The sequence below is a fragment of the Crinia signifera genome, chromosome 7 (genome assembly GCF_055691185.1).
Source record: "Crinia signifera chromosome 7, ASM5569118v1, whole genome shotgun sequence".
NCBI classification, from domain to species: Eukaryota; Metazoa; Chordata; class Amphibia; order Anura; family Myobatrachidae; genus Crinia; species Crinia signifera.
This window is the reverse complement of record NC_139223.1, coordinates 161,486,523-161,510,152: the sequence shown is the minus strand read 5'-3', so window position 1 is coordinate 161,510,152 and position 23,630 is coordinate 161,486,523. Positions and strand designations below refer to the sequence as shown.

Sequence of the window (23,630 nt, the reverse complement as noted above, 5' to 3'; positions counted from 1 at the left end):
GGTTCCCTCACACTGTATCGGCGGGCGTACGGGTCCCTCATACTGTATCTGTGGGGTAAGGTTCCCTCATACTGTATCCGTGGGGTAAGGTTCCCTCAAACTGTATCTGCGGGGGTAAGGTTCCCTCACACTGTATCTGCGGGGGTAAGGTTCCCTCACACTGTATCGGCGGGCGTACGGGTCCCTTATACTGTATCTGTGGGGTAAGGTTCCCTCATACTGTATCTGTGGGGTAAGGTTCCCTCATACTGTATCGGCGGGCGTACGGGTCCCTCATACTGTATCTGCGGGGGTAAGGTTCCCTCATACTGTATCTGCGGGGGTAAGGTTCCCTCATACTGTATCTGCGGGGGTAAGGTTCCCTCATACTGTATCGGCGGGCGTACGGGTCCCTCATACTGTATCTGCGGGGAGAAGGTTCCCTCATACTGTATCTGCTGGATAAGGTTCCCTCATACTGTATCGGCGGGGGGTAAGGTTCCCTCATACTGTATCTGTGGGGGTAAGGTTCCCTCATACTGTATCTGTGGGGGTCAGGTTCCCTCATACTGTATCTGTGGGGGTAAGGTTCCCTCATACTGTATCTGTGGGGGTAAGGTTCCCTCATACTGTATCTGTGGGGGTAAGGTTCCCTCATACTGTATCTGCGGGGGTAAGGGTCCCTCACACTGTGGGGTAAGGGTCCCTCATACTGTATCTGTGGGGGTAAGGTTCCCTCATACTGTATCTGTGGGGGTAAGGTTCCCTCATACTGTATCTGTGGGGGTAAGGTTCCCTCATACTGTATCTGCGGGGGTAAGGGTCCCTCACACTGTGGGGTAAGGGTCCCTCATACTGTATCTGTGGGGGTAAGGTTCCCTCATACTGTATCTGTGGGGGTAAGGTTCCCTCATACTGTATCTGCGGGGGTAAGGTTCCCTCATACTGTATCTGCGGGGAGAAGGTTCCCTCATACTGTATCTGCTGGATAAGGTTCCCTCATACTGTATCGGCGGGGGGTAAGGTTCCCTCATACTGTATCTGTGGGGGTAAGGTTCCCTCATACTGTATCTGTGGGGGTAAGGTTCCCTCATACTGTATCTGTGGGGGTAAGGTTCCCTCATACTGTATCTGTGGGGGTAAGGTTCCCTCATACTGTATCTGCGGGGGTAAGGGTCCCTCACACTGTGGGGTAAGGGTCCCTCATACTGTATCTGTGGGGGTAAGGTTCCCTCATACTGTATCTGTGGGGGTAAGGTTCCCTCATACTGTATCTGTGGGGGTAAGGTTCCCTCATACTGTATCTGCGGGGGTAAGGGTCCCTCACACTGTGGGGTAAGGGTCCCTCATACTGTATCTGTGGGGGTAAGGTTCCCTCATACTGTATCTGTGGGGGTAAGGTTCCCTCATACTGTATCTGCGGGGGTAAGGTTCCCTCATACTGTATCTGTGGGGGTAAGGTTCCCTCATACTGTATCTGTGGGGGTAAGGTTTCCTCATACTGTATCTGCGGGGGTAAGGTTCCCTCACACTGTGGGGTAAGGTTCCCTCATACTGTATCTGTGGGGGTAAGGTTCCCTCATACTGTATCTGCGGGGGTAAGGGTTCCTCACACTGTGGGGTAAGATTCCCTCATACTGTATCTGCGGGGGTAAGGTTCCCTCACACTGTGGGGGTAAGGTTCCCTCATACTGTATCTGTGGGGGTAAGGGTCCCTCACACTGTGGGGTAAGGTTCCCTCATACTGTATCGGCGGGGTAAGGTTCCCTCATACTGTATCTGCGTGGGTAAGGGTCCCTCACACTGTGGGGTAAGGTTCCATCATACTGTATCGGCGGGGTAAGGTTCCCTCATACTGTATCAGTGGGGGTAAGGTTCCCTCATACTGTATCTGCGGGGGTAAGGTTCCCTCACACTGTGGGGGTAAGGTTCCCCCATACTGTATCTGCGGGGGTAAGGGTTCCTCACACTGTGGGGTAAGGTTCCCTCATACTGTATCTGCGGGGGTAAGGTTCCCTCACACTGTGGAGTAAGGTTCCCTCATACTGTATTTGCGGGGTAAGGTTTCCTCATACTGTATCGGTGGGGTAAGGTTCCCTCATACTGTGTCGGCGGGGTAAGGTTCCCTCATACTGTGTCGGCGGGGTAAGGTTTCCTCATGAGTTATCTGTGGGGGTAAGGTTCCCTCATATTGCATCTGTGGGGGTAAGGTTCCCTCATACTGTATCTGTGGGGTAAGGTTCCCTCATATTGCATCTGTGGGGTAAGGTTCCCTCATATTGCATCTGTGGGGGTAATGTTCCCTCATACTGTATCTGTGGGGTAAGGTTTCTGTCACATGCCACTGCAGCGGTACACAGCGAGCATGCTTCTCACCTGTCCATGTCCACCGTTGGCTTGCATATGTCCAGCAGGAGTTCACGGTCTGGGGGAGGCAGTGGGGGTCTTCAGGCATGTGATCGGCATCAGGGGGACGGTTGCGCTGCATTGGAGTCTGACTTTGCTTGGTGGTGCTGTGAGGCCAGCACCGCCATCTTGATTAAGGGCAAGTGAGCTATTGGGCCAGGTAAGAGAGTCTTTCCTCTATGCCTGCCCTGTCAGCCAATAACAGTCATCCATTGGCTGATCTGGGTCAGTGCAAAGGTTTTCTTAGCCTGTAGCACCGTTTTGGGTAGACTCCCGACTCTCCTACTGCCAGTTGCCGCTCCCAACTTAACCTGTCAGTAATCTTCTGCTGGCCTGATCTCATTGCATAATTCATAGTCTGGTTCGGTCCATTTCCTCCGGTCCAATCCAACTGGTCTCCTGTGGTCTTTTGGCAGTGTCCTTCCACTCCGGTCCTGGATCCAGTTCCAGTCAAGTCCCAAAGTCTTTCAGTGTCTTTCATTGGATCCAATTATTGTCTTTCAATTCACTCTGCATTCCAGATATCATTACCCAAGGCATCCTCATTTCATCAAACAGTCCACTTCCTTCTTCAGTATCATTCAACACCCCTAAAACACTCTAGCTACCGTCACCCCAAGTTTCTTTCAAGAACTTTGCTTTAATTATTATTGAGTTTTCTTTCTCAAAGAAGTATTTGAGTGTTGCCAGTTTCTATTTTATATATTAACAAGTCTTTGATGAAACCAGCCCGTTTTAACCCATCATCTCCTGGTCCATCTACAGTTCCTGAGCACCACACAACTCCATCAAATCCTACACCTGTGACAGTTTCCTCATAATGTATCTGTGGGGTAAGGTTCCCTCATAATTTATCTGTGGGTTAAGGTCCCCTGATAAAGCTGCAGGCCAGCAAAACGCGTCAGTGGCTTCCCTAGCTGTAGTTTCCCCAGGTGACTGCACACCTATTGTGGAACACCTAGAATTATGATCAGGAGCACCGGTATCTCGGACCCATGCAATGCTGGAGACCATAAATATTGCATGGATAACTCCTGCTAAAAGACAGGATTCACCGGCATGGACTGGTAATTTACCAATGTATCTGTACGTTTCTCCGTCTTAAAAACAGCAGCTGCCTAATTCCATAGGAAATATCCAGGAATGGACTATTCTAACAATTTATTTATTTATTTACTTACAGTTTCTTATATAGCGCAGCAGATTCCGTTGCGCTTTACAATAGTAGACAGTGATAAGACAAACTGGGTAACAACAGACAGACTTGGAGGTAGGAGGGCCCTGCTGCAAGCTTACAATCTATAGGGATATAGGGGGAAACATAAGGACAGGCACCAGTAATAGCAGTTACAAGTCCAGAAGGGAAGCTATATAATACATAAGTGCCTCGGAGGGTTATGCATGTAGAACTTAAATATGATAGGCTTCATATCCTTCTGTCCAGGTGCAGTAAATGGGGACTGCAACATATTAAGAGACCACAGTTCTAAAATTATTGCTTTTGCCACTATTTTATTAAATACTTGTTATGTATGTACAGTATGTATGTATGTATGTATGTATGTATGTATGTATGTATGGGGTCTATAAGGCCTTCACCAACAACAATACATTCTCCTATGTTTATACTATTGAGGACTGATTCCTATTGTATACTATAACAGCTTAGAAGGGCCTCTAGGTGGCGCTTGACCACTTAGTATGAACATTCACTGCGTAATGATATATAGATGGTGCAGCACTACTGTAACACTTTCTCTAGGCTCCACACTCCCAAAATTTTGTGGGTGCTTATCCCCCTCATGTGCAGCGAGTGGACTAGAGGGTCGAGTGAGGAATCATACGAATGTAGTGCATAGCTAGAACTGGGCTACAACTATACATTAAGGGGGAAAGAGGGACTAGCACAGACTCTCTACAGGATATTACAAAATTACATATTCTGAACCAACATTTTATAAATAAAGGGACCTGCCACGTCCCAACAAAATCTTTCATTGGTGGTGCTCCCGCGAGTCACAAGTTACTGTACAACACAAGAAGAAGAAAGGATGACTCTTTGTCGGGGTACAACTTAGTATAAATTCAAATATCAATATTTTATGATATACTTACTGACATCACAATGTTCGCCACACTCAACACCAATATTCCGGGAAGAGGCTCATGCAGAATTAAATTTTTTCTTTTTATAATGCGGTGTTATTGTGAATAGGTACAAAACAGTGAATTAAAGTAATTGGTACTCACATTGGGCACAAAATAATATGAATGTATCAGCCTTAATCAATTAATGATCTCAATATCGGGATATTCTCCCATGAGGCATTAAGGTGGCCTGGCTGAAATTTTATTGAGGTGACAATCATATAATAATATTTAATATTAATTATTTTTAATAATGAACAAGCCAGTAGGCGAAACGCGCGTCCAGGATCGGGTGTCACAGTCACAGACGGGGTAACTAGGTGCAGGAAGGAGGACCCAGAGACCTATGATGTTAAGTAGCACCCATATTGATCTCCTCTCTTTTTGATTAATGTGATGTTATACAACTTTGTATTTGCGCAAGGGATACAATATATTAATAGAGTTGAGAAATAGATGTGTGGAACTATTTTGAGTGGGATGCTATTCAACATGGGGCATTAGCCTAAGCTGATACCTGTTAGGTGAGAGGAACAGTGTATATTTCCCTATCTGGGACTGTCAACTATCTTTATCTAAGGGACTCTCATTGGTCCCGGTACCAGGGTGATCTCCTGCGCTGGTGATACCAACAGGGGTGAAACTGGATCCGGGTCTCAACAGCAGATCCCTATTCCTCTTCCTTCTACTGATCCAACCACAGGTCTCCATTATAATCACCCCCTCATCTGGTCCGTTCACTGTCTGTATGACACACGGCCAGAAAGTAGGAATGATTGGAGACTAAGGGAAATCAGCTATCTTTCCACAAAGTAAACTGTCCACTTCTGGGAAACCCTTAGATATCTCTAAAATTTAAGCACCTATTAATGCAGGCAATTTTGCCTATATACACTACAGAACTATATGCTGTGGTAAACCCGCTGTGACAACCACTTGATAACGATCAGATATTTCGCCGTATTTTTATTAAACACTAATTATTACTTTGTCGCACAATTCTCACATTTTTATGAATCTCTCACCTTTATGTGAGAGAATATATTATTATATGATTGTCACCTCAATAAAATTTCAGCCAGGCCACCTTAATGCCTCATGGGAGAATATCCCGATATTGAGATCATTAATTGATTAAGGCTGATACATTCATATTATTTTGTGCCCAATGTGAGTACCAATTACTTTAATTCACTGTTTTGTACCTATTCACAATAACACCGCATTATAAAAAGAAAACATTTAATTCTGCATGAGCCTCTTCCCGGAATAGTGGTGTTGAGTGTGGCGAACAGGGTGATGTCAGTAAGTATATCATAAAATATTGATATTTGAATTTATACTAAGTTGTGCCCCGACAAAGAGAGTCATCCTTTCTTCTTCTTGTGTTGTACAACTATACATTGCAAGCTTGCAGCAGGGCCCTCCTACCTCCAGGTCTGTCTGTTACCCAGTTTGTTTTATCACTGTCTACTATTGTAAAGCGCAACAGAATCTGCTGCATTATATAAGACACTATAAATAAATAAATGAATACAACACCCCCTTTTTGTGTTTGGGGGGTCCCACAATGCACTGTGGCTTCTTAAAAATTCTGGAGTTTGAGCAGTGGAAATAGGGCCCCAATGTGGGGACTTTACCCCATAATGCTACCACAGGAGCAGATCCCCAAGCCTGTGGGCTTGTTTTTCTGAAATGGGGGGTTCACTATTCTTTTAGGGTGACACTTTTCTCGGAGCAATGTTCGACAGAGGAAACACCAGGCTCCCTGACGCAGAGCTGCGGTGACTTTCATTTTCAGGAGTATGGCCAGCAGTGTGCGCCATCTGGGAAATAGAGAATCCGTTTCCCAAAAAGGGTTTTTTACTCATGGTACTTGTAACATTTTGTGAGGGTTTCTTTCAACAGAGGGGACTCCCAGCTTCCTGCATCTTAAATGTTAAGAAGGGGTGTGCTAGGGAACACTGTTGCGGACACTCCACTGTGCCAGTGGCCTCCTGCAAACTAAGGTTTCACCTATAACAGCCACGTTCACGGGGTAAATTTGGTCCACCCCTGCCCCGTGCTGCCAGGTCTTAGTGGCAAAAAAGGCTGCCACAGGAGGTAGAGGACCGCAAGATGGATTTAACCAGACAAAGAGCACACACACCATCAACCACGATTGCGGCCCTCCAGACGTTAAGGAACTACACATCCCAGGATGCTTTGCATTAGTTTTGCTATGTGGCCATGCTGAAACTGAAGCAAGGCATGCTGGGATGTGTAGTTCCTTAACATCTGGAGGGCCGCAATTGCCCAGGCCTGCACTAGTAGAAACTAGACCCAACTAAGCAGAAGTACAATAATGCAACAATGCAAGAGAGATGGCACCAGAAAGACAATAATAAACCAGGGCTGGCAACCCCTGACTTATGTTAAGAGATGGAGAATGCAGACCAGTTCAGGAGTGACAGGCAGGCTGGGGCACGAGGGACCAGGAACACGCTAACAGAGGCACTGTACAGAACAGGCACACTCTACGCTATAACCCAGGGCTGGGCAACACCGTCCCTCCAGATGTTAGTGAACTACACATCCCAGGATGCTTTGCATTAGTTTTGCTATGTGGCCATGCTGAAACTGATGCAAGGCATGCTGGGATGTATAGTTCATCAACATCTGGAGGGCTGCTGTTGCCCAGCCCTGCTATAACCGGTGCCATTAGGAGTCCATTATATCCAGGTTATATTCAAATTCCCCACCTGTGAGGTCAGATGCTGGCGCTGCCAGTGTCTGTGCTGTCCATCATGGGAAGGTCGGGGTGTCCACCCCGACACCTCCCCGCTGTCCGGGTGGAAGAAAATCCCCACTGACAGCCCCCGAGCCCGCAGCGCAAACACAGACAGCAGCGCCCAAGGACACGGGAGAACCGGCCAGCGTGGCATCTAACATTAGGGAACCCGGGACTCCCCCTTGTGGAGGGCTCCATTCTGGGAAATAGAGGGCATGGCTTCTTGGCATTCTTTGGAGTCGACTGTAGGGTCAACGGAAGTGTCAAATGAAAACTGAGCACCTGGACCACCACTGTCCACTGGGAAATTCCCCTGGGCCATTTAAAAAGGATCCCTGGAAACTTTGGAACTCTTTTTGGGGTGCCCATAAGGTAGACACCCTCTAAGTCCCAATAAAGTACTGGTACCACCAGCAATTTGTACTCCCAGGCCGTGGGCGATACACACCTGTCTCTCCCCATGCTGATGCACCTGTCCCTACACCTGTGTGTCCATCTCCCCATGGGGATGCACCTGTCCCTACACCTGTGTCCATATCCCACTCACCTGGCCACACACCTGTGTCTCTCCCCATGGGGCACTCACCTGTGTCTCTCTCCCCATGGGGCACTCACCTGTCCCTACACCTGTGTGTCCATTTCCCCATGGGGATGCACCTGTCCCGAAACCTGTGTTTCTCTCCCCATGGGGCACTTACCTGGCCACACACCTGTGTGTCTCTCTTCCCATGGGGCACTCACTTGGCCACACACCTGTGTCTCTCTCCCCATGGGGCACTCACCTGTCCCTACACCTGTGTGTCCATTTCCCCATGGGGATGCACCTGTCCCGAAACCTGTGTGTATCTCTCCCCATGGGGCACTCACTTGGACACACACCTGTGTGTCTCTGCCCATGGGGCACTCACTTGGACACACACCTGTGTGTCTCTCCCCATGGGGCACTCACCTGTGTCTCTCTCCCCATGTGGCACTCACCTGTCCCTACACCTGTGTGTCCATCTCCCCATGGGGCACTCACCTGTCTTTACACCTGTGTGTCCATCTCCCCATGGGGCACTCACCTGTCTCTACACCTGTGTGTCCATCTCCCCATGGGGCACTCACCTGTCCCTACACCTGTGTGTCCATCTCCCCATGGGGCACTCACCTGTCCCTACACCTGTGTGTCCATTTCCCCATGGGGATGCACCTGTCCCGAAACCTGTGTGTCTCTCTCCCCATGGGGCACTCACTTGGACACACACCTGAGTGTCTCTGCCCATGGGGCACTCACTTGGACACACACCTGTGTGTCTCTCCCGGGGACGGACACTGCACCCCCGCCTCTCCCGGTGGATTGGGATTGGGACCTAAGGCCCCGGCCACCACCACAGCTGTAGCAGCCTGCCCTTTACGTGGGATAGTGAAAGGGGCGGAACCACCCGGCACGTCACGGAGGGCAAGGCTTGGAGATGGGCGGAGTCGGTCGCGCGGTGTATGGTGTGTTCTGATGGGTGACCAAATGCCGCGTCACCGGAGTGGGCGGGTTCTACTGCGCGGTCCCGAGAGTGACAGCTCGCGAGTATACGGGAGCGCGGAGGAGACGGCGCCGCCCCAGGGACACGGTGACCGGACGCTGGTGGCACATACCGTGAGCGAGTCGGGAAGGTGAGGACGTAGCCCGACCCGGCATTGTCCTGCGGGTGCTGTGCCAGGCGGAGGGGGGCTGTCACCGGAGGTGGAGGCCGTGGTCCCATGGAGGGGGGAGAGATAGGGGGTGCAGGTGAGGGGAGGGGAGAGAGAGAGGGTGCAGGTGAGGGGAGGGGAGAGAGGGTGCAGGTGAGGAGGGGGAGAGAGAGAGGGTGCAGGTGAGGGGAGGGGAGAGAGGGTGCAGGTGAGGGGAGGGAGGGTGCAGGTGAGGAGAGGGAGGGTGCAGGGGAGGGGAGAGGGTGCAGGTGAGGAGAGGGGGGAGGGGAGAGAGAGGGTGCAGGGGAGGGGTGAGAGAGGGTGCAGGGGAGGGGTGAGAGAGGGTGCAGGGGAGGGGAGAGAGGGGGTGCAGGGGAGGGGAGAGAGGGGGTGCAGGTGAGGGGAGGGGAGAGAGAGAGAGGGTGCAGGTGAGGGGAGAGAGAGAGGGTGCAGGTGAGGGGGTGCAGGTGAGGGGAGGGGAGAGAGGGGGTGAGGGGAGGGGAGGGAGAGAGGGTGGGGGTGAGGGGAGGGGAGAGAGAGAGGGTGCCGGTGAGGGGAGGGGGGAGAGAGAGGGTGCAGGTGAGGGGGGAGAGAGAGGGTGCAGGTGAGGGGGGAGAGAGAGGGTGCAGGTGAGGGGGGAGAGAGAGGGTGCAGGTGAGGGGAGAGAGAGAGGGTGCAGGTGAGGCGGGGGAGAGAGAGCGTGCAGGGGAGGGGAGGGGAGAGAGAGGGTGTAGGTGAGGCTGGAGAGAGGGTGCAGGTGAGGGGGGGGAGAGGGGGTGCAGGTGAGGGGGGGAGAGATAGGGTGGAGGGTAGAGAGAGGGTGCAGGGGAAGGGAGAGAGAGGGTGGAGGTGAGGAGAGGGAGAGAGGGGGTGCAGGTGAGGGGAGAGAGAGAGGGTGCAGGTGAGGAGAGGGGGAAAGAGAGGGTGCAGGTGAGGGGAGGGGGAGAGAGAGGGCTCAGGTGAGGAGAGGGGGAAAGAGAGGGCTCAGGTGAGGAGAGGGGGAAAGAGAGGGCTCAGGTGAGGGGAGGGGAAAGAGAGGGCTCAGGTGAGGGGAGGGGAGAGAGAGGGTGCAGGTGAGGAGGGGGAGAGAGAGGGTGCAGGTGAAAAAAGGGGAGAGAGAGGATGCAGGTGAGGAGGGGGGGTAGAAAGGGTGCAGGTGAGGAGTGTGGGGGAGAGAGAGGGTGCAGGTGAGGAGGGGGGAGAGGGTGCAAGTGAAAAGAGGGGAGAGAGAGGATGCAGGAGAGGGGAGAGAGGGTGCAGGTGAGGAGTGGGGGAGAGAGAGGGTGCAGGTGAGGAGTGGGGGAGAGAGAGGGTGCAGGTGAGGAGTGGGGGAGAGAGAGGGTGCAGGTGAGGAGTGGGGGAGAGAGAGGGTGCAGGTGAGGAGTGGGGGAGAGAGAGGGTGCAGGTGAGGAGAGGGGGAGAGAGAGAGGGTGCAGGTGAGGAGTGGGGGAGAGAGAGGGTGCAGGTGAGGAGAGGGGGAGAGAGAGGGTGCAGGTGAGGAGAGGGGGAGAGAGAGGGTGCAGGTGAGGAGTGGGGGAGAGATAGGTGGCTCAGGTGAGGAGAGGGGAGAGAGAGGGTGCAGGAGAGGAGGGATATAGAGGATGCAGGGTGCAGGTGAGGGGAGAGAGAGAGGGTGCAGGTGAGGAGGGGAGAGAGAGGGTGCAGGAGAGGAGGGGAGAGAGAGAGAGAGAGGGTGCAGGTGAGGGAGGTGGGATATAGAGGGGGGGGGGGGGGGGTGTTTATAGCTAATGGGCTATACTGTGATTATTCAATGTTTCAGTTCCACACTTGATTCACCATTCCTTTCTGTATTAGTATATTCCTATTTGTAAGAGTTTCCAGTCTATGAATAGAACCGGGTGGACAACTGCACATTCTTCAGGGTGATATGGGTGGGGCAGGACTGACGGTGACATCTCATAGCCAACTGTGGGATGAGGGGATGAGGCGAGTCTTCCGTACAACAGGCTGGGGGGGGGGGGGGGGGGGGGGGCGGTATAATTTAAGACATGCTTAATCACACACCCTACATAAAGTAGAAATACAGATCCATGTATCGTTGGGGAAAAGGGAAACCTACAATTTATTTATGAGTGCTGGCATGAAAAATAAATAATATTTGTGTCTGTTTCCCGTAGCAACGTGGATGCTCTGAGCCACCTGGGTAGGTATTAGCTGTCCGATCCAGCCATTCACTTTTTAGCATTTTCTGTACGGAAAGTGAAGCCATGCCCCCAAACTCAGCCAGGAACCACAAGAGGAGGAGTCACCGCTGTAGATTTGCATATGTTAGCGACCCAGTAGGGTTTCCTATTGAATGAGGCCCCATATGTGATTCTCTACTCAGCTCTATACTGTTGGTGTTATTGGGCGATTTCTTAAAAAACGTCTATGTGGCTTTGTGGAGGAAAACTGCTCTCTGGTTAGTTTAGGCCATTTAGTCATTGCGGGAGTATTGTGTTATCTGTTGTGTTATGGGGCTGTGTAGTCAGTGCAGGAGTATTATATTGTACTCTGTGTTATTGGGCTATGTAGTCAGTGCGGGAGTATTGTATTATACGCTGTGTTATTGGGCTGTGTAGTCAGTGCGGGAGTATTGTATTATACGCTGTGTTATTGGGCTGTGTAGTCAGTGCAGGAGTATTGTATTATACGCTGTGTAATTGGGCTGTGTAGTCAGTGCGGGAGTATTGTATTAAACGCTGTGTTATTGGGCTGTGTAGTCAGTGCAGGAGTATTGTATTATACGCTGTGTTATTGGGCTGTGTAGTCAGTGCGGGAGTATTGTATTATACGCTGTGTTATTGGGCTGTGTAGTCAGTGCGGGAGTATTGTATTATACGCTGTGTTATTGGGCTGTGTAGTCAGTGCGGGAGTATTGTATTATACGCTGTGTTATTGGGCTGTGTAGTCAGTGCGGGAGTATTGTATTATACGCTGTGTTATTGGGCTGTTTAGTCAGTGCGGGAGTATTGTATTATACGCTGTGTTATTGGGCTGTTTAGTCAGTGCGGGAGTATTGTATTATACGCTGTGTTATTGGGCTGTGTAGTCAGTGTGGGCGTATTGTATTATACGCTGTGTTATTGCTGTTTTGTAGTTATTTGCTTTTACTGCATAACCTGGATTTCTGCATATATATTGCCCTTAGGTGCCATGGTGCAACCCTGGGGGGATTCAGTTGTAGCTTCGGTGGCACTAATAATTTGGCATCTGACTGAACAATTCTCTTGTTTGTTGGTACCCATTAAGTATCGATCCCAAATAGACAGTGTAGTCCTGTAAAGCAGCAAACCCTCGTAAGGGTGCCCAAACCACAGACTCTTGGCACAGTTCTGCACACACACAGATAGGTGCCCTATTGCAGCACTCTCACCCAATCCGAGCAATAATTGAATTACGCCATAGTGCACCCACTAGTGACAGCTCTGTGGAAACCAGTGAATTTGACTCCTTTATATAATACTTGATACTGAAACATTCTGGTTTGTACTGTTCTTCTATGTAACCATAATTCTGTGTATTGTATTATCCCCCCCCCCTGCTGCGTGTTGCTTTCTGTTAAGTTCCAACCCCAATCTGGGTGATGACACCTTGTGCTGTATTTCTGTCTACATCGGAACTACAAGAACGCATTGTTTCCAGTGCTTGTTGAGATGTATACGTGTTTGGAAAATTACATTGTGTGCACGTTACTGTATGCAGGAATGCATGACTGTAATACTTATGGCATTGTGTAGTATCTGCTAACAGTATACACCATACACAACTGGTAATAATATTCTCTGTACAGCGCTGCAGAATATGTGTGCGCTATATATATAACTGGTAATAATATTCTCTGTACAGCGCTGCGGAATATGTGTGCGCTATATAATAACTGGTAATAATATTCTCTGTACAGCGCTGCGGTATATGTGTGCGCAATATAATAACTGGTAATAATATTCTCTGTACAGCGCTGCAGAATATGTGTGCGCTATATAATAACTGGTAATAATATTCTCTGTACAGTGCTGTGGAATATGTGTGCGCTATATAATAACTGGTAATACTATTCTCTGTACAGCGCTGCGGTATATGTGTGCGCTATATAATAACGGGTAATAATAGTCTCTGTACAGCGCTGCGGAATATGTGTGCACTATATAATAACTGGTAATAATATTCTCTGTACAGCGCTGTGGAATATGTGTGCGCTATATAATAACTGGTAATAATATTCTCTGTACAGTGCTGCGGAATATGTGTGCACTATATAATAACTGGTAATAATATTCTCTGTACAGCGCTGTGGAATATGTGTGCGCTATATAATAACTGGTAATAATAGTCTCTGTGCAGCGCTGTGGAATATGTGTGCACTATATAAATAACTGGTAATAATAGTCTCTGTACAGCGCTGTGGAATATGTGTGCGCTATATAATAACTGGTAATAATAGTCTCTGTACAGCGCTGCGGAATATGTGTGTGCTATATAATAACTGGTAATAATATTCTCTGTACAGCGCTGCGGAATATGTGTGCGCTATATAATAACTGGTAATAATATTCTCTGTACAGCGCTGCGGAATATGTGTGCGCTATATAAATAACTGGTAATAATAGTCTCTGTACAGTGCTGTGGAATATGTGTGTGCTATATAATAACTGGTAATAATATTCTCTGTACAGCGCTGCGGAATATGTGTGCGCTATATAATAACTGGTAATAATAGTCTCTGTACAGCGCTGCGGAATATGTGTGCGCTATATAATAACTGGTAATAATAGTCTCTGTACAGTGCTGCGGAATGTGTGTGCGCTATATAATAACTGGTAATAATATTCTCTGTACAGCGCTGCGGAATATGTGTGCGCTATATAATAACTGGTAATAATAGTCTCTGTACAGCGCTGCGGAATATGTGTGCGCTATATAATAACTGGTAATAATAGTCTCTGTACAGGGCTGCGGAATATGTGTGCGCTATATAATAACTGGTAATAATAGTCTCTGTACAGTGCTGCGGAATGTGTGTGCGCTATATAATAACTGGTAATAATAGTCTCTGTACAGCGCTGTGGAATATGTGTGCGCTATATAATAACTGGTAATAATATTCTCTGTACAGCGCTGTGGAATATGTGTGCGCTATATAATAACTGGTAATAATATTCTCTGTACAGCGCTGTAGAATGTGTGCGCTATATAAATAACTGATAATAATCTCTGTACAGCGCTGCAGAATATGTGTGCGCTATATACCGTATTTATCGGCGTATAACACGCACTTTTTTCCCCCTGAAAACAGGGGGAAAAGATGGGTGCGTGTTATACGCCGATATGCGTGCTATACGGCGGTAATTTCATATAATAGGTGCGCGCCAGTGGTGTCCAGGTGTGCACCACTGGCGCAGCACCTCTACCCCACACCTCCGATCAGCTCCAGCCCCCCCCCCTGTCCCTGTGCTCCGGCGATCGGAGCTTCCCCGATCCCCCCGGCCCGCCTGTCACTTTACAGTGACGTCGGCGGCAGGCTCGGGTAATGTCGGCCAGGCTCGGGGGGACTCGGAAGCGCTCAGGCACCCGAGTCCTCCCGAGCCGCGAACATCCCCCAGCCTGCCGCCGACGTCACTGCTAAATGTGACAGGCGGCTAGGAAGGGGGAGAGAGGCAGCAGGGAAGCTCCGGCGTACTAACGCCGGAGCGGAGGCGAGGGGGGGGCGGGCTGCTTCTAACCTTCTGTGGTGGGTTTTGCTGGGGCAGGATAAACCTGCCCTGGTAGGTTTGTCCTGCCCCAGCACAACCCACCACCCAAGGGGTTAAAGCTCCTCCCTGCACAGTGACTCCTTCCTCCCTGGCTACAGCAGCGTCTGTAAAAAAAAATAAGTTTTTATTTAGAAATTTAACTTTTTTTCCTGAGATTTCCCTTTTAAAATGAAGGTGCGTGTTATACGCCTGTGCGTGTTATACGCCGATAAATACGGTTATAACTGGTAATAATAGTCTCTGTACAGAGCTGCGGAATATGTGTGCGCTATATAAATAACTGGTAATAATAGTCTCTGTACAGAGCTGCGGAATATGTGTGCGCTATATAATAACTGGTAATAATATTCTCTGTACAGCGCTGCAGAATATGTGTGCGCTGTATAATAACTGGTAATAATATTCTCTGTACAGCACTGCGGAATATGTGTGCGCTATATAATAACTGGTAATAATATTCTCTGTACAGCGCTGCAGAATATGTGTGCGCTGTATAATAACTGGTAATAATATTCTCTGTACAGCACTGCGGAATATGTGTGCGCTATATAATAACTGGTAATAATATTCTCTGTACAGCGCTGCGGAATATGTGTGTGCTATATAATAACTGGTAATAATATTCTCTGTACAGCGCTGCGGAATATGTGTGCGCTATATAATAACTGGTAATAATATTCTCTGTACAGCGCTGTAGAATATGTGTGCGCTATATAAATAACTGATAATCTCTGTACAGCGCTGCAGAATATGTGTGCGCTTTCTAAATAACTGGTAATAAATAAATGATGCCCCCTTCAGGTCACATCATCACCTTAGATGTGTATTCTACTTCACATGTGATGTTGCTATGGGCAACAATCAGAATCTACTTCTTATTTACTTAGCACCCTCTAGACCAGGGCTGGGCAACACCGGCCCTCCAGATGTTGATGAACTACACATCCCAGGATGCTTTGCATTAGTTTTGCTATGTGGCCATGCTGAAACTGATGCAAGTAATGCTGGGATGTGTAGTTCATCAACATCTGGAGGGCCGGTGTTGCCCAGCCCTGCTCTAGACGATAGTAGACAGTATCTGATTGGTTGCCCATAGCAACATCACATGTGAAGTAGAATACACATCTCAGTAAATTTCCCTCACAGTCCCTAAAACACCGGCCTGCAATCCCCCCGCTGTCATGCCAGCCTTGGCAGACCAGCATAGGGGGAGGCACTGTAGAATGGGTTTATTTTTAGATGCGTTTGGATGAATTGCCCTAGTGTTATCCACAGTAGCTGAGCAGGTAACCCCCCTAATGTGTTAGCCCCCCCTACCAGCTACTGTACATGTACAGGGGACAGAGAATCGGTACTGGAGCTGCAATATGGGTGTGTATTACATAAACACGCTGGGTGAGATTTAATAGGATGAGAGATTCAGAAAGTGAGAGATTTGGTGAGGAGAAATCTCCAGTTTTTTTTAAAGCGGCAATCATTTACACTGCAAAACCAGTTTGCTTTTGCAGTGCAAATGATTGCCGCTTTGAAAAAAATGGAGAATTCTCACAAAATCTCTCACTTTCTGAATCTCTCATCCTATTAAATCTCACCCATACTCTCCTGCTAATGGAGTGTGCAGATATGGCCCCACAATAGTGCACAATGGGGGTCAGGCAGACGAATTATATCTGTAATTGCTGAGGCGAGTGTATGTAATGTTCCCTTGCACACTGGCTGTAATAGGTCATTGTTTTGCTCTGATTATGGTGTCTGTTTCCCCAGGTGACTGCTATCCGGAACCTCTCTCTGTCCTCACTACGCAATCCGACAGAACTTCCTGGTTCTCCTGCCAGAACATTATTACCTGGCAATGTATGCGGCTTCCTCCACTGCTAACGCTGATGAGGACATTATGGAATTTGGGGGAAACAATAAACTCTTGTTTTGAAACGGCCTGGACTACCTGCCGCACCTCTGGGCTACCGCGGTGATCTATCCTCTGGCCGTTGAGTGCGGTGCAGAAGGGGCGACTAGCCTGCTAAGCATGTTCCATTCCTGCTCAGCTGGTTTTCTGCTGGTCTGATCTGCACGGAACTCGCCTCCTGTGTGTCTTAGTTGTGTGCTCATGTAACCGGCTGAAGATGGAGACCCAGCCATTGTCCATGGATTAGTCCTTACGCCAGGAGCGGAGGAGACGGGATGGCGTCCCGGGAACGGCTCTATGAGCTGTGGATGCTGTACTGCAATAAGGCAAGTACTATGGTTTTACCTTGTCTATACCCATGTATGGATCTTCCTGTCTTCTACTGGGCGCTGGAGGCATTTTTCTGTTGCTGTTTATGGGTGTTCTACCTTCTTGCCAGCAATGTGGGTTTACATTTGGAATTTGTCATTTACGAAGTTGAAACCTAGAGCAATATCGCCTTTGGTTCTCCTTGATATGAAGTAGGGAGGCCAAACCTGGGCCATTGTTTTAATACTCTCAATCCCGGGATACCAAGAATTGTCCTCCAGATGCCGCGCCATGGTGTGCAGCCATCATTAAGCGGGTGGTGGACGCTGCTGAGGAGAGGGCAGGCACCGCTGAAGGGGCGGGCAGATGTTAACCTCTGACATCACAGCCTGGTTGCATCTCAGCCGAGCGCTGCTGTTGTTTAGCGCTGCCCGGCGTAAATAATCCCAAAATCCTGGCATTGGAGGATCCAATTCCAGGATTGAAGTTGTGTACATTTTGGGCAGACTTTTCCCTGGTGGTAGGAGCAGCATTATGGTGAGGGAGAGATGATCAGAACGAATGACGATACAGGCATATATAGTAGGTGCATGTGTTGATGTGAGGAGGGACACTGGGGCATTGTTACTACCAGGAGACGTTGGAGTTTGTATTGTTCAATTTCAGGCTTCCTTTGCCATAATCTAGGAGAACTTTCATTTTGCAAATGTAAAAACAGCAGACGCGTCCCTGTGCAGTCTGCCTGTGCTGCCGCGTCCCTGTGCAGTCTGCCTGTGCTGCCGCGTCCCTGTGCAGTCTGCCTTGCTGCCGCGTCCCTGTGCAGTCTACCTGTGCTGCCGCGTCCCTGTGCAGTCTACCTGTGCTGCCGCGTCCCTGTGCAGTCTACCGGTGCTGCCCCGTCCCTGTGCAGTCTTCCGGTGCTGCCGCGTCCCTGTGCAGTCTACCGGTGCTGCCGCGTCCCTGTGCAGTCTACCGGTGCTGCCGCGTCCCTGTGCAGTCTACCGGTGCTGCCGCGTCCCTGTGCAGTCTACCGGTGCTGCCGCGTCCCTGTGCAGTCTACCGGTGCTGCCGCGTCCCTGTGCAGTCTACCGGTGCTGCCGCGTCCCTGTGCTGCCGCGTCCCTGTGCAGTCTACCTGTGCTGCCGCGTACCTGTGCTGCCGCGTCCCTGTGCAGTCTACCTGTGCTGCAGCGTCCCTATGCATTCTACCTGTGCTGCAGCGTCCCTATGCAGTCTACCTGTGCTGCCGCGTCCCTGTGCTGCCGCGTACCTGTGCAGTCTACCTGTGCTGCCGCGTACCTGTGCTGCCGCGTACCTGTGCTGCCTCGTCCCTGTGCAGTCTACTTGTGCTGCCTCGTCCCTGTGCAGTCTACCTGTGCTGCCTCGTCCCTGTGCAGTCTACCTGTGCTGCCTCGTCCCTGTGCAGTCTACCTGTGCTGCCGCGTACCTGTGCTACCGCGTACCTGTGCAGTCTGCCTGTGCTGCCGTGTACCTGTGCAGTCTACCTGTGCTGCCGCGTCCCTGTGCTGCCGCGTCCCTGTGCAGACACGTACCTGTGCAACCCACCTGGGCTGCCGCGTCCCTGGGCTGCCGTGTCCCTGTGTTGCCACATACCTGTGCAGTCTACCTGTGCTGCCGCATACCTGTGCAGTCTACCTGTGCTTCCGCGTACCTGTGCTGCCGCGTACCTGTGCAGTTTACCTGTGCTGCCGCGTATCTGTGCAGTCTACCTGTGCTGCCGCGTACCTGTGCTGCCGCGTCCCTGTGCAGTCTACCTGTGCTGCCGCGTACCTGTGCAGTCTACCTGTGCTGCCGCGTCCCTGGGCTGCCGCGTCCCTGTGCTGCCTATGTGATGCACATAAAACATCTGCTCCATATTCTACTGACACCACTGAATGTAACACTGCTGAGCAGCGCTGGCCGATTACAGGTTGGAGGATAAGGTCTGATACTTATATCTTCTAGTATTTGGGTCTGGCTGCTGAATAATGCATGGTCTGTGCCAAAGCAGTAAGCGAAGGTGGGTTATATTTCAGCAGAGTCCCTGGGCTGCCCTCATGGTTTGGGCAGGGAAGTGCTGTGGATTGTACCTGGCACTTTAGAAAACAATCCCTCGGTTTTGGCCGATAGATAAAGCCATCGCTTAGGTTGTTTTGTCGCCAGTGTCTATCAGATTATACCCTGTTCCTACAGCAACGCTGCGGAGATTAGGCAGTGCCCGTACAGCACAGCAGGACTGCTGGTATGCAGAGACAAGGCGTTAGTTACACTCCCGAGCACACTACTCGCTCTGTCTGCAGCTCAATGTTACCTTCTCGGCCAGCATTGTTTGTTTCCTGGCAGCCGGCTCCGTCCCCCGGGGGCTCCTCATAGAGCGGTCACTTCTGTAATAGTCCTGACCATTTCACTGTTACATTCCGCAGGGCTCCTTCTGTATTCCCTAATGTTACCTACTATGTGCTGTGTTGTTCTCTTTATTCCTGGGAAGCGCCGCGAGTCCTGTTGGAGAACGGACACTATATAAATCAAATTACTTTTATCATTACACCACTTTCATTATTTGGTTATCAGCTGGAGGATACTACACATAAGGTCATCCCAAGCCTTTCACTGACTGCAATATCCTCCCACTGCCACGGTCTGGGGCTGGTGGTCTGTGCCCATGGCTGGCTCCCGCTGCCATAGTCTGGGGCTGGTGGTCTGTGCCTGTGGCTGGCTCCCTCTGCCACGGTCTGGGGCTGGTGGTCTTTTGCTGGTTGCCGCTGGTGGTCTGTGCCTCTGGCTGGCTGCCGCTGCCACGGGCTGTGCCTAGGGCTGGCTCCTGCTTCCACGGTCTGGAGGTCTGTTCCCGTGGCTGGCTCCCACTGCCACGGTCTGGGGCTGGTGGTCTGTGCCTAGGGCTGGCTCCCCCTGCCACGGTCTGTGCCTTGGGCTGGCTCCCCCTGCCACGGTCTGTGCCTAGGGCTGGCTCCCCCTGCCACGGTTTGTGCCTAGGGCTGGCTCCCACTGCCACGGTCTGTGCCTAGGGCTGGCTCCAGCTTCCACGGTCTGGTGGTCTGTGCCCGTGGCTGGCTCCCACTGCCACGGTCTGGGGCTGGTGGTCTGTGCCTAGGGCTGGCTCCCCCTGCCACAGTCTGTGCCTAGGGCTGGCTCCCGCTGCCACGGTCTGTGCCTAGGGCTGGCTCCCACTGCCACGGTTTGTGCCTAGGGCTGGCTCCCACTGCCACGGTCTGTGCCTAGGGCTGGCTCCCGCTGCCATGGTCTGTCATGTTTAATGTATTTTGCAAGCCGACGCGCTGCTATGTCGGAGAATGCTGGTATTCACAAGAACTGGCATTTTCCGACGTGAGTGCCCCCTGCGATGCTGTTTGTGCTCTCATCTACTATTCGGACAGCAATGCGCTGACTTTATATCTGTAGAATATTCGGAGAGCTTTGGGTAACACAACCACAGATTGTCTGATATAGACAACAGTCCTGGCTGCAAATGACCGCTATGCTCCTGCCACGTCCCGTGCTGACACGTGAGGACAGAAGATCACCGTGCCCTCCCACCTAACCCCATTGTATTGCAGCCCACCTACCCCCTTATGCTGTGTAACCCTATATCTATAACAGCTACATGTTACACAGCACGTCACGGGGTGATGTGACAGTCTGAGTACTGCATACATCTATACCGTGTGCCTGTCAGCCAGATGTGCGAGTGATCCGCACTCCGCATTGTGCGACAGATTGGCGGCATAGCTGTATACTCGGTCTCATGCTGTATTGTCTTCAGTATTTCATTTTGGGCTGTAGAATAGTTAATGTAATACATACATATGACCCCCCTATGTGGCTGTGATCCCATTAATGGGAACATCCAGGATGTAACCTGTAACGAGCAGGGCCCTCCCTTCTCATGTACTTTTGTTAGAATCTATCTCTGGCACTATTATAATGCCTCAGTGTCTGCTGCTGCAGCTGTCTTATATTTACCATGTACTTGTCCTAGTTTGCATTTGTACTGTAATCACTGGTCTCTTGTTTTGTTCTTTTGCTCATGTGTGTATTGTCAGGCGCTGCAGAACCCTTGTGGCGCCATATGATAATAATAATAATGTGTCCACATATATCTATCCTCCATGTGATACAGGTCGCGGTATACACAATGCGTGAGCTGCGTGGGACTCTGTAGCGCGTGGTGTCTTTTTCGGGACTTATTCCATTATATAGCGTCTTATTATCTGCATACAAAATGCTACGTTACACTGATTTCCAGGAAAACACTGTGACCATTACATTTCTAATGCAGATACAGCGGCAGTCACACACTAAACATAGACATATTGCATATCATTTTAATCAGCAGAAGCTGCTTGTGAAACATCACGAACAAGGCTCTTTTGCATCACGTGGAGTGCATGCGTTATGTATACCCACGACTTGTATCGCATGGAGGATAGCTCTATGTGACACATCTGTGAAAAAATGAAAATGACTAAATGCATGTCAACTGTTTTCGTGTGTTGACATTGTGCCTGTCGACTGTGAAACTAGACACTGTTTACCTAATGATCAACACTACCTCTTAATGTAGGATTTATTGCTAGTCTATAAGGCCAGGAACAGATTACAGCAGATAGTAATTACCTGTGATGGTCACTTATAGAAATGGGACCGTACGATATCGCTGTAACGAGTCTACAGTAACACAGGGGATGGTGGCGATCCGCCTGTCTGTATACGCAGGACAGTACCTGGATGCATCACGTCCCATGCCCAAAGCCGGGGAGACTCCGCAATAGGACAAAGCCGTGCATCTATGTTCTGGGGCTCTTCCAGGCCACATATCTATTGCAGGGAGAAGGGGGATCAATAGGAGGGGTGCCGGATGGGGTCCCGACAGTCGGTACCCTATACCACACACCAATAGGAGGACCAATGGCAGTTTGTGCCTCTCGCCTTCCCCATCACCATCCTGCACAGAACAGATCGGCCGGCTCCTGTATTACAGAACCGGGACCCAGGTCATGTGACTTCGTAGAGCCAAGGTCATTGGTCATAGTTGTCCGTGAGGTGGTAGTGCATCAATAAATGGGACTAAATAAGAATACTTTTATAAACTATCCACAAATCTTTTCTTTCACTATACATTGAATGACCATCGCCACTTTTTCATGTGTCACCATCCATGTGGACTCGAAACGTTGTTCATTGTTTGGGGGTCCATGCGCTCAGGTGTTGACATGGACATAAAAAAAGGTGAACTCACTTCGACCTTTTATTTGTGTCGACCTTTTGGCCGACACAATGTGCTGGCTTGTAGGTGTTGCTCAGATGGCCTGTGGAGCGGTATACACACTGCGTAGTCCTCTGAATGATAAGTGCTGCGCTTGGCCTATGGCTGATCCCTACTGTATAGGTGCCGCCTAGCTGCACGCCCGGGCAGCTGGTGTAGAATCTGTACGCTCTGGGTGCTGCAGTCACAGACAGACAGACGACATGTCAGGAATGTGAGCGTTACGTAACGAGAGACTGTTTTCCATTTTTAATTGGAAACTTTCTAACGGCAAAACTGAGACTTGAGTTAATCCCTAATTCTTAAGCCAGTTCACCACATTGCCTGGGGGTGATAAACAAGCTCCGCATTTCTGCCTGCTGTAGAACTGACTGCGTTCTGGGCCTTGCTGAGGGTTTATAGGATTATGAGTACAGTCTATAATCTACAGGTAGCAGGAACATTTCTGAACTAATTGTAAGAAACCACAAACAGAACCCACCCCAATCGCTGTTATGGGATTATAACTTTGTCCCATTGCTGTAATTCACCCTTTGCATCCTGCCTCCATTCCAGTGATAGAGACCCCCCTGGGGTCTGCATATTCATATGGGTAATAGATAAGAATTATTACAAAGCACATATGAGCTGATAGATTTCACAATAAGTTAAACAATGTGATTTGTGAGCTGATATTTGGGTTTTGCAGCGTTTGCTAAAACATTTAGAAGTTACACCCAGGTTTAAGGAAGTATTGTGTTTCCAGACAGTGGTCAGTGACCACAGGAGTCAGCTAGAAGCAGATTTCTGCCTATGTAAGGCATAAGTTATTTACAGACAAACAGCATTAGGGGGCAGGAATATGGGAGGTCTAGGGTAATCCAGTTTACTGGAAGACCACTCCTTTGTTACAAAATGGAAGTGCACGTCTGCTACGCAAATCATGTTTGAACCAATATTCTGGTTGAAGCCCAACCCTATTGAGGAGGGTCATAATGAATATGTATGAATTTCTTGTAAGACCTACCCCTGAAGGGAGGTCCATGCTTTTGTTACTGTATAAATATGTGTCCGTGCAAATAAACGATAGAATACTTGCAATGATGAACCTGTGTTGTTTATTATTCTTGTATTCTCCTGATCAGATCAGTAAAGGTAAGGTAAACCAGAGGTGACTGAATATATCGAAGGTAATTATTTCACGCTATTATATGGGGGCTGCACGTCCGGAATGGCAAACAAAAGGGGTACATCTAATGGTCTCAGTTCTATGCTGGATATCGCAGGGAGACTCTGACACAACCCCGGGTAAGCAAACAGAAGATTGGTTGATTTACGATCACTGTTGCTTAGTCAGACCCTCTCTGTGCATCAGTCTAGCCACGTTTATTATAGAACGAATTATACATTTATGTCACCCTTTTAAGCC

At 49.6% G+C, this 23,630-nt stretch overlaps 1 protein-coding gene across 3 annotated transcripts in view; it reads left to right on the top strand.

Moving 5' to 3' along the window:
• Nucleotides 1–8,800: 8,800 nt before the first annotated feature.
• NBEAL1 (neurobeachin like 1) overlaps nucleotides 8,801–23,630 on the top strand; it is a 150,480-nt gene continuing 135,650 nt past the window's right edge. For 2 of the 3 annotated variants that reach the window (XM_083154142.1, XM_083154140.1), the window contains exons 1-2: nucleotides 8,801–8,953; nucleotides 16,489–16,956. In XM_083154142.1, the coding sequence (XP_083010268.1) occupies nucleotides 16,906–16,956 (51 nt within the window). In that variant the 5' untranslated portion in view covers nucleotides 8,801–8,953; nucleotides 16,489–16,905. Of the gene's footprint in view, nucleotides 8,954–11,109; nucleotides 11,136–16,488; nucleotides 16,957–23,630 lie in introns of all 3 variants that reach the window. The other variant, XM_083154141.1, reaches the window with a different exon arrangement.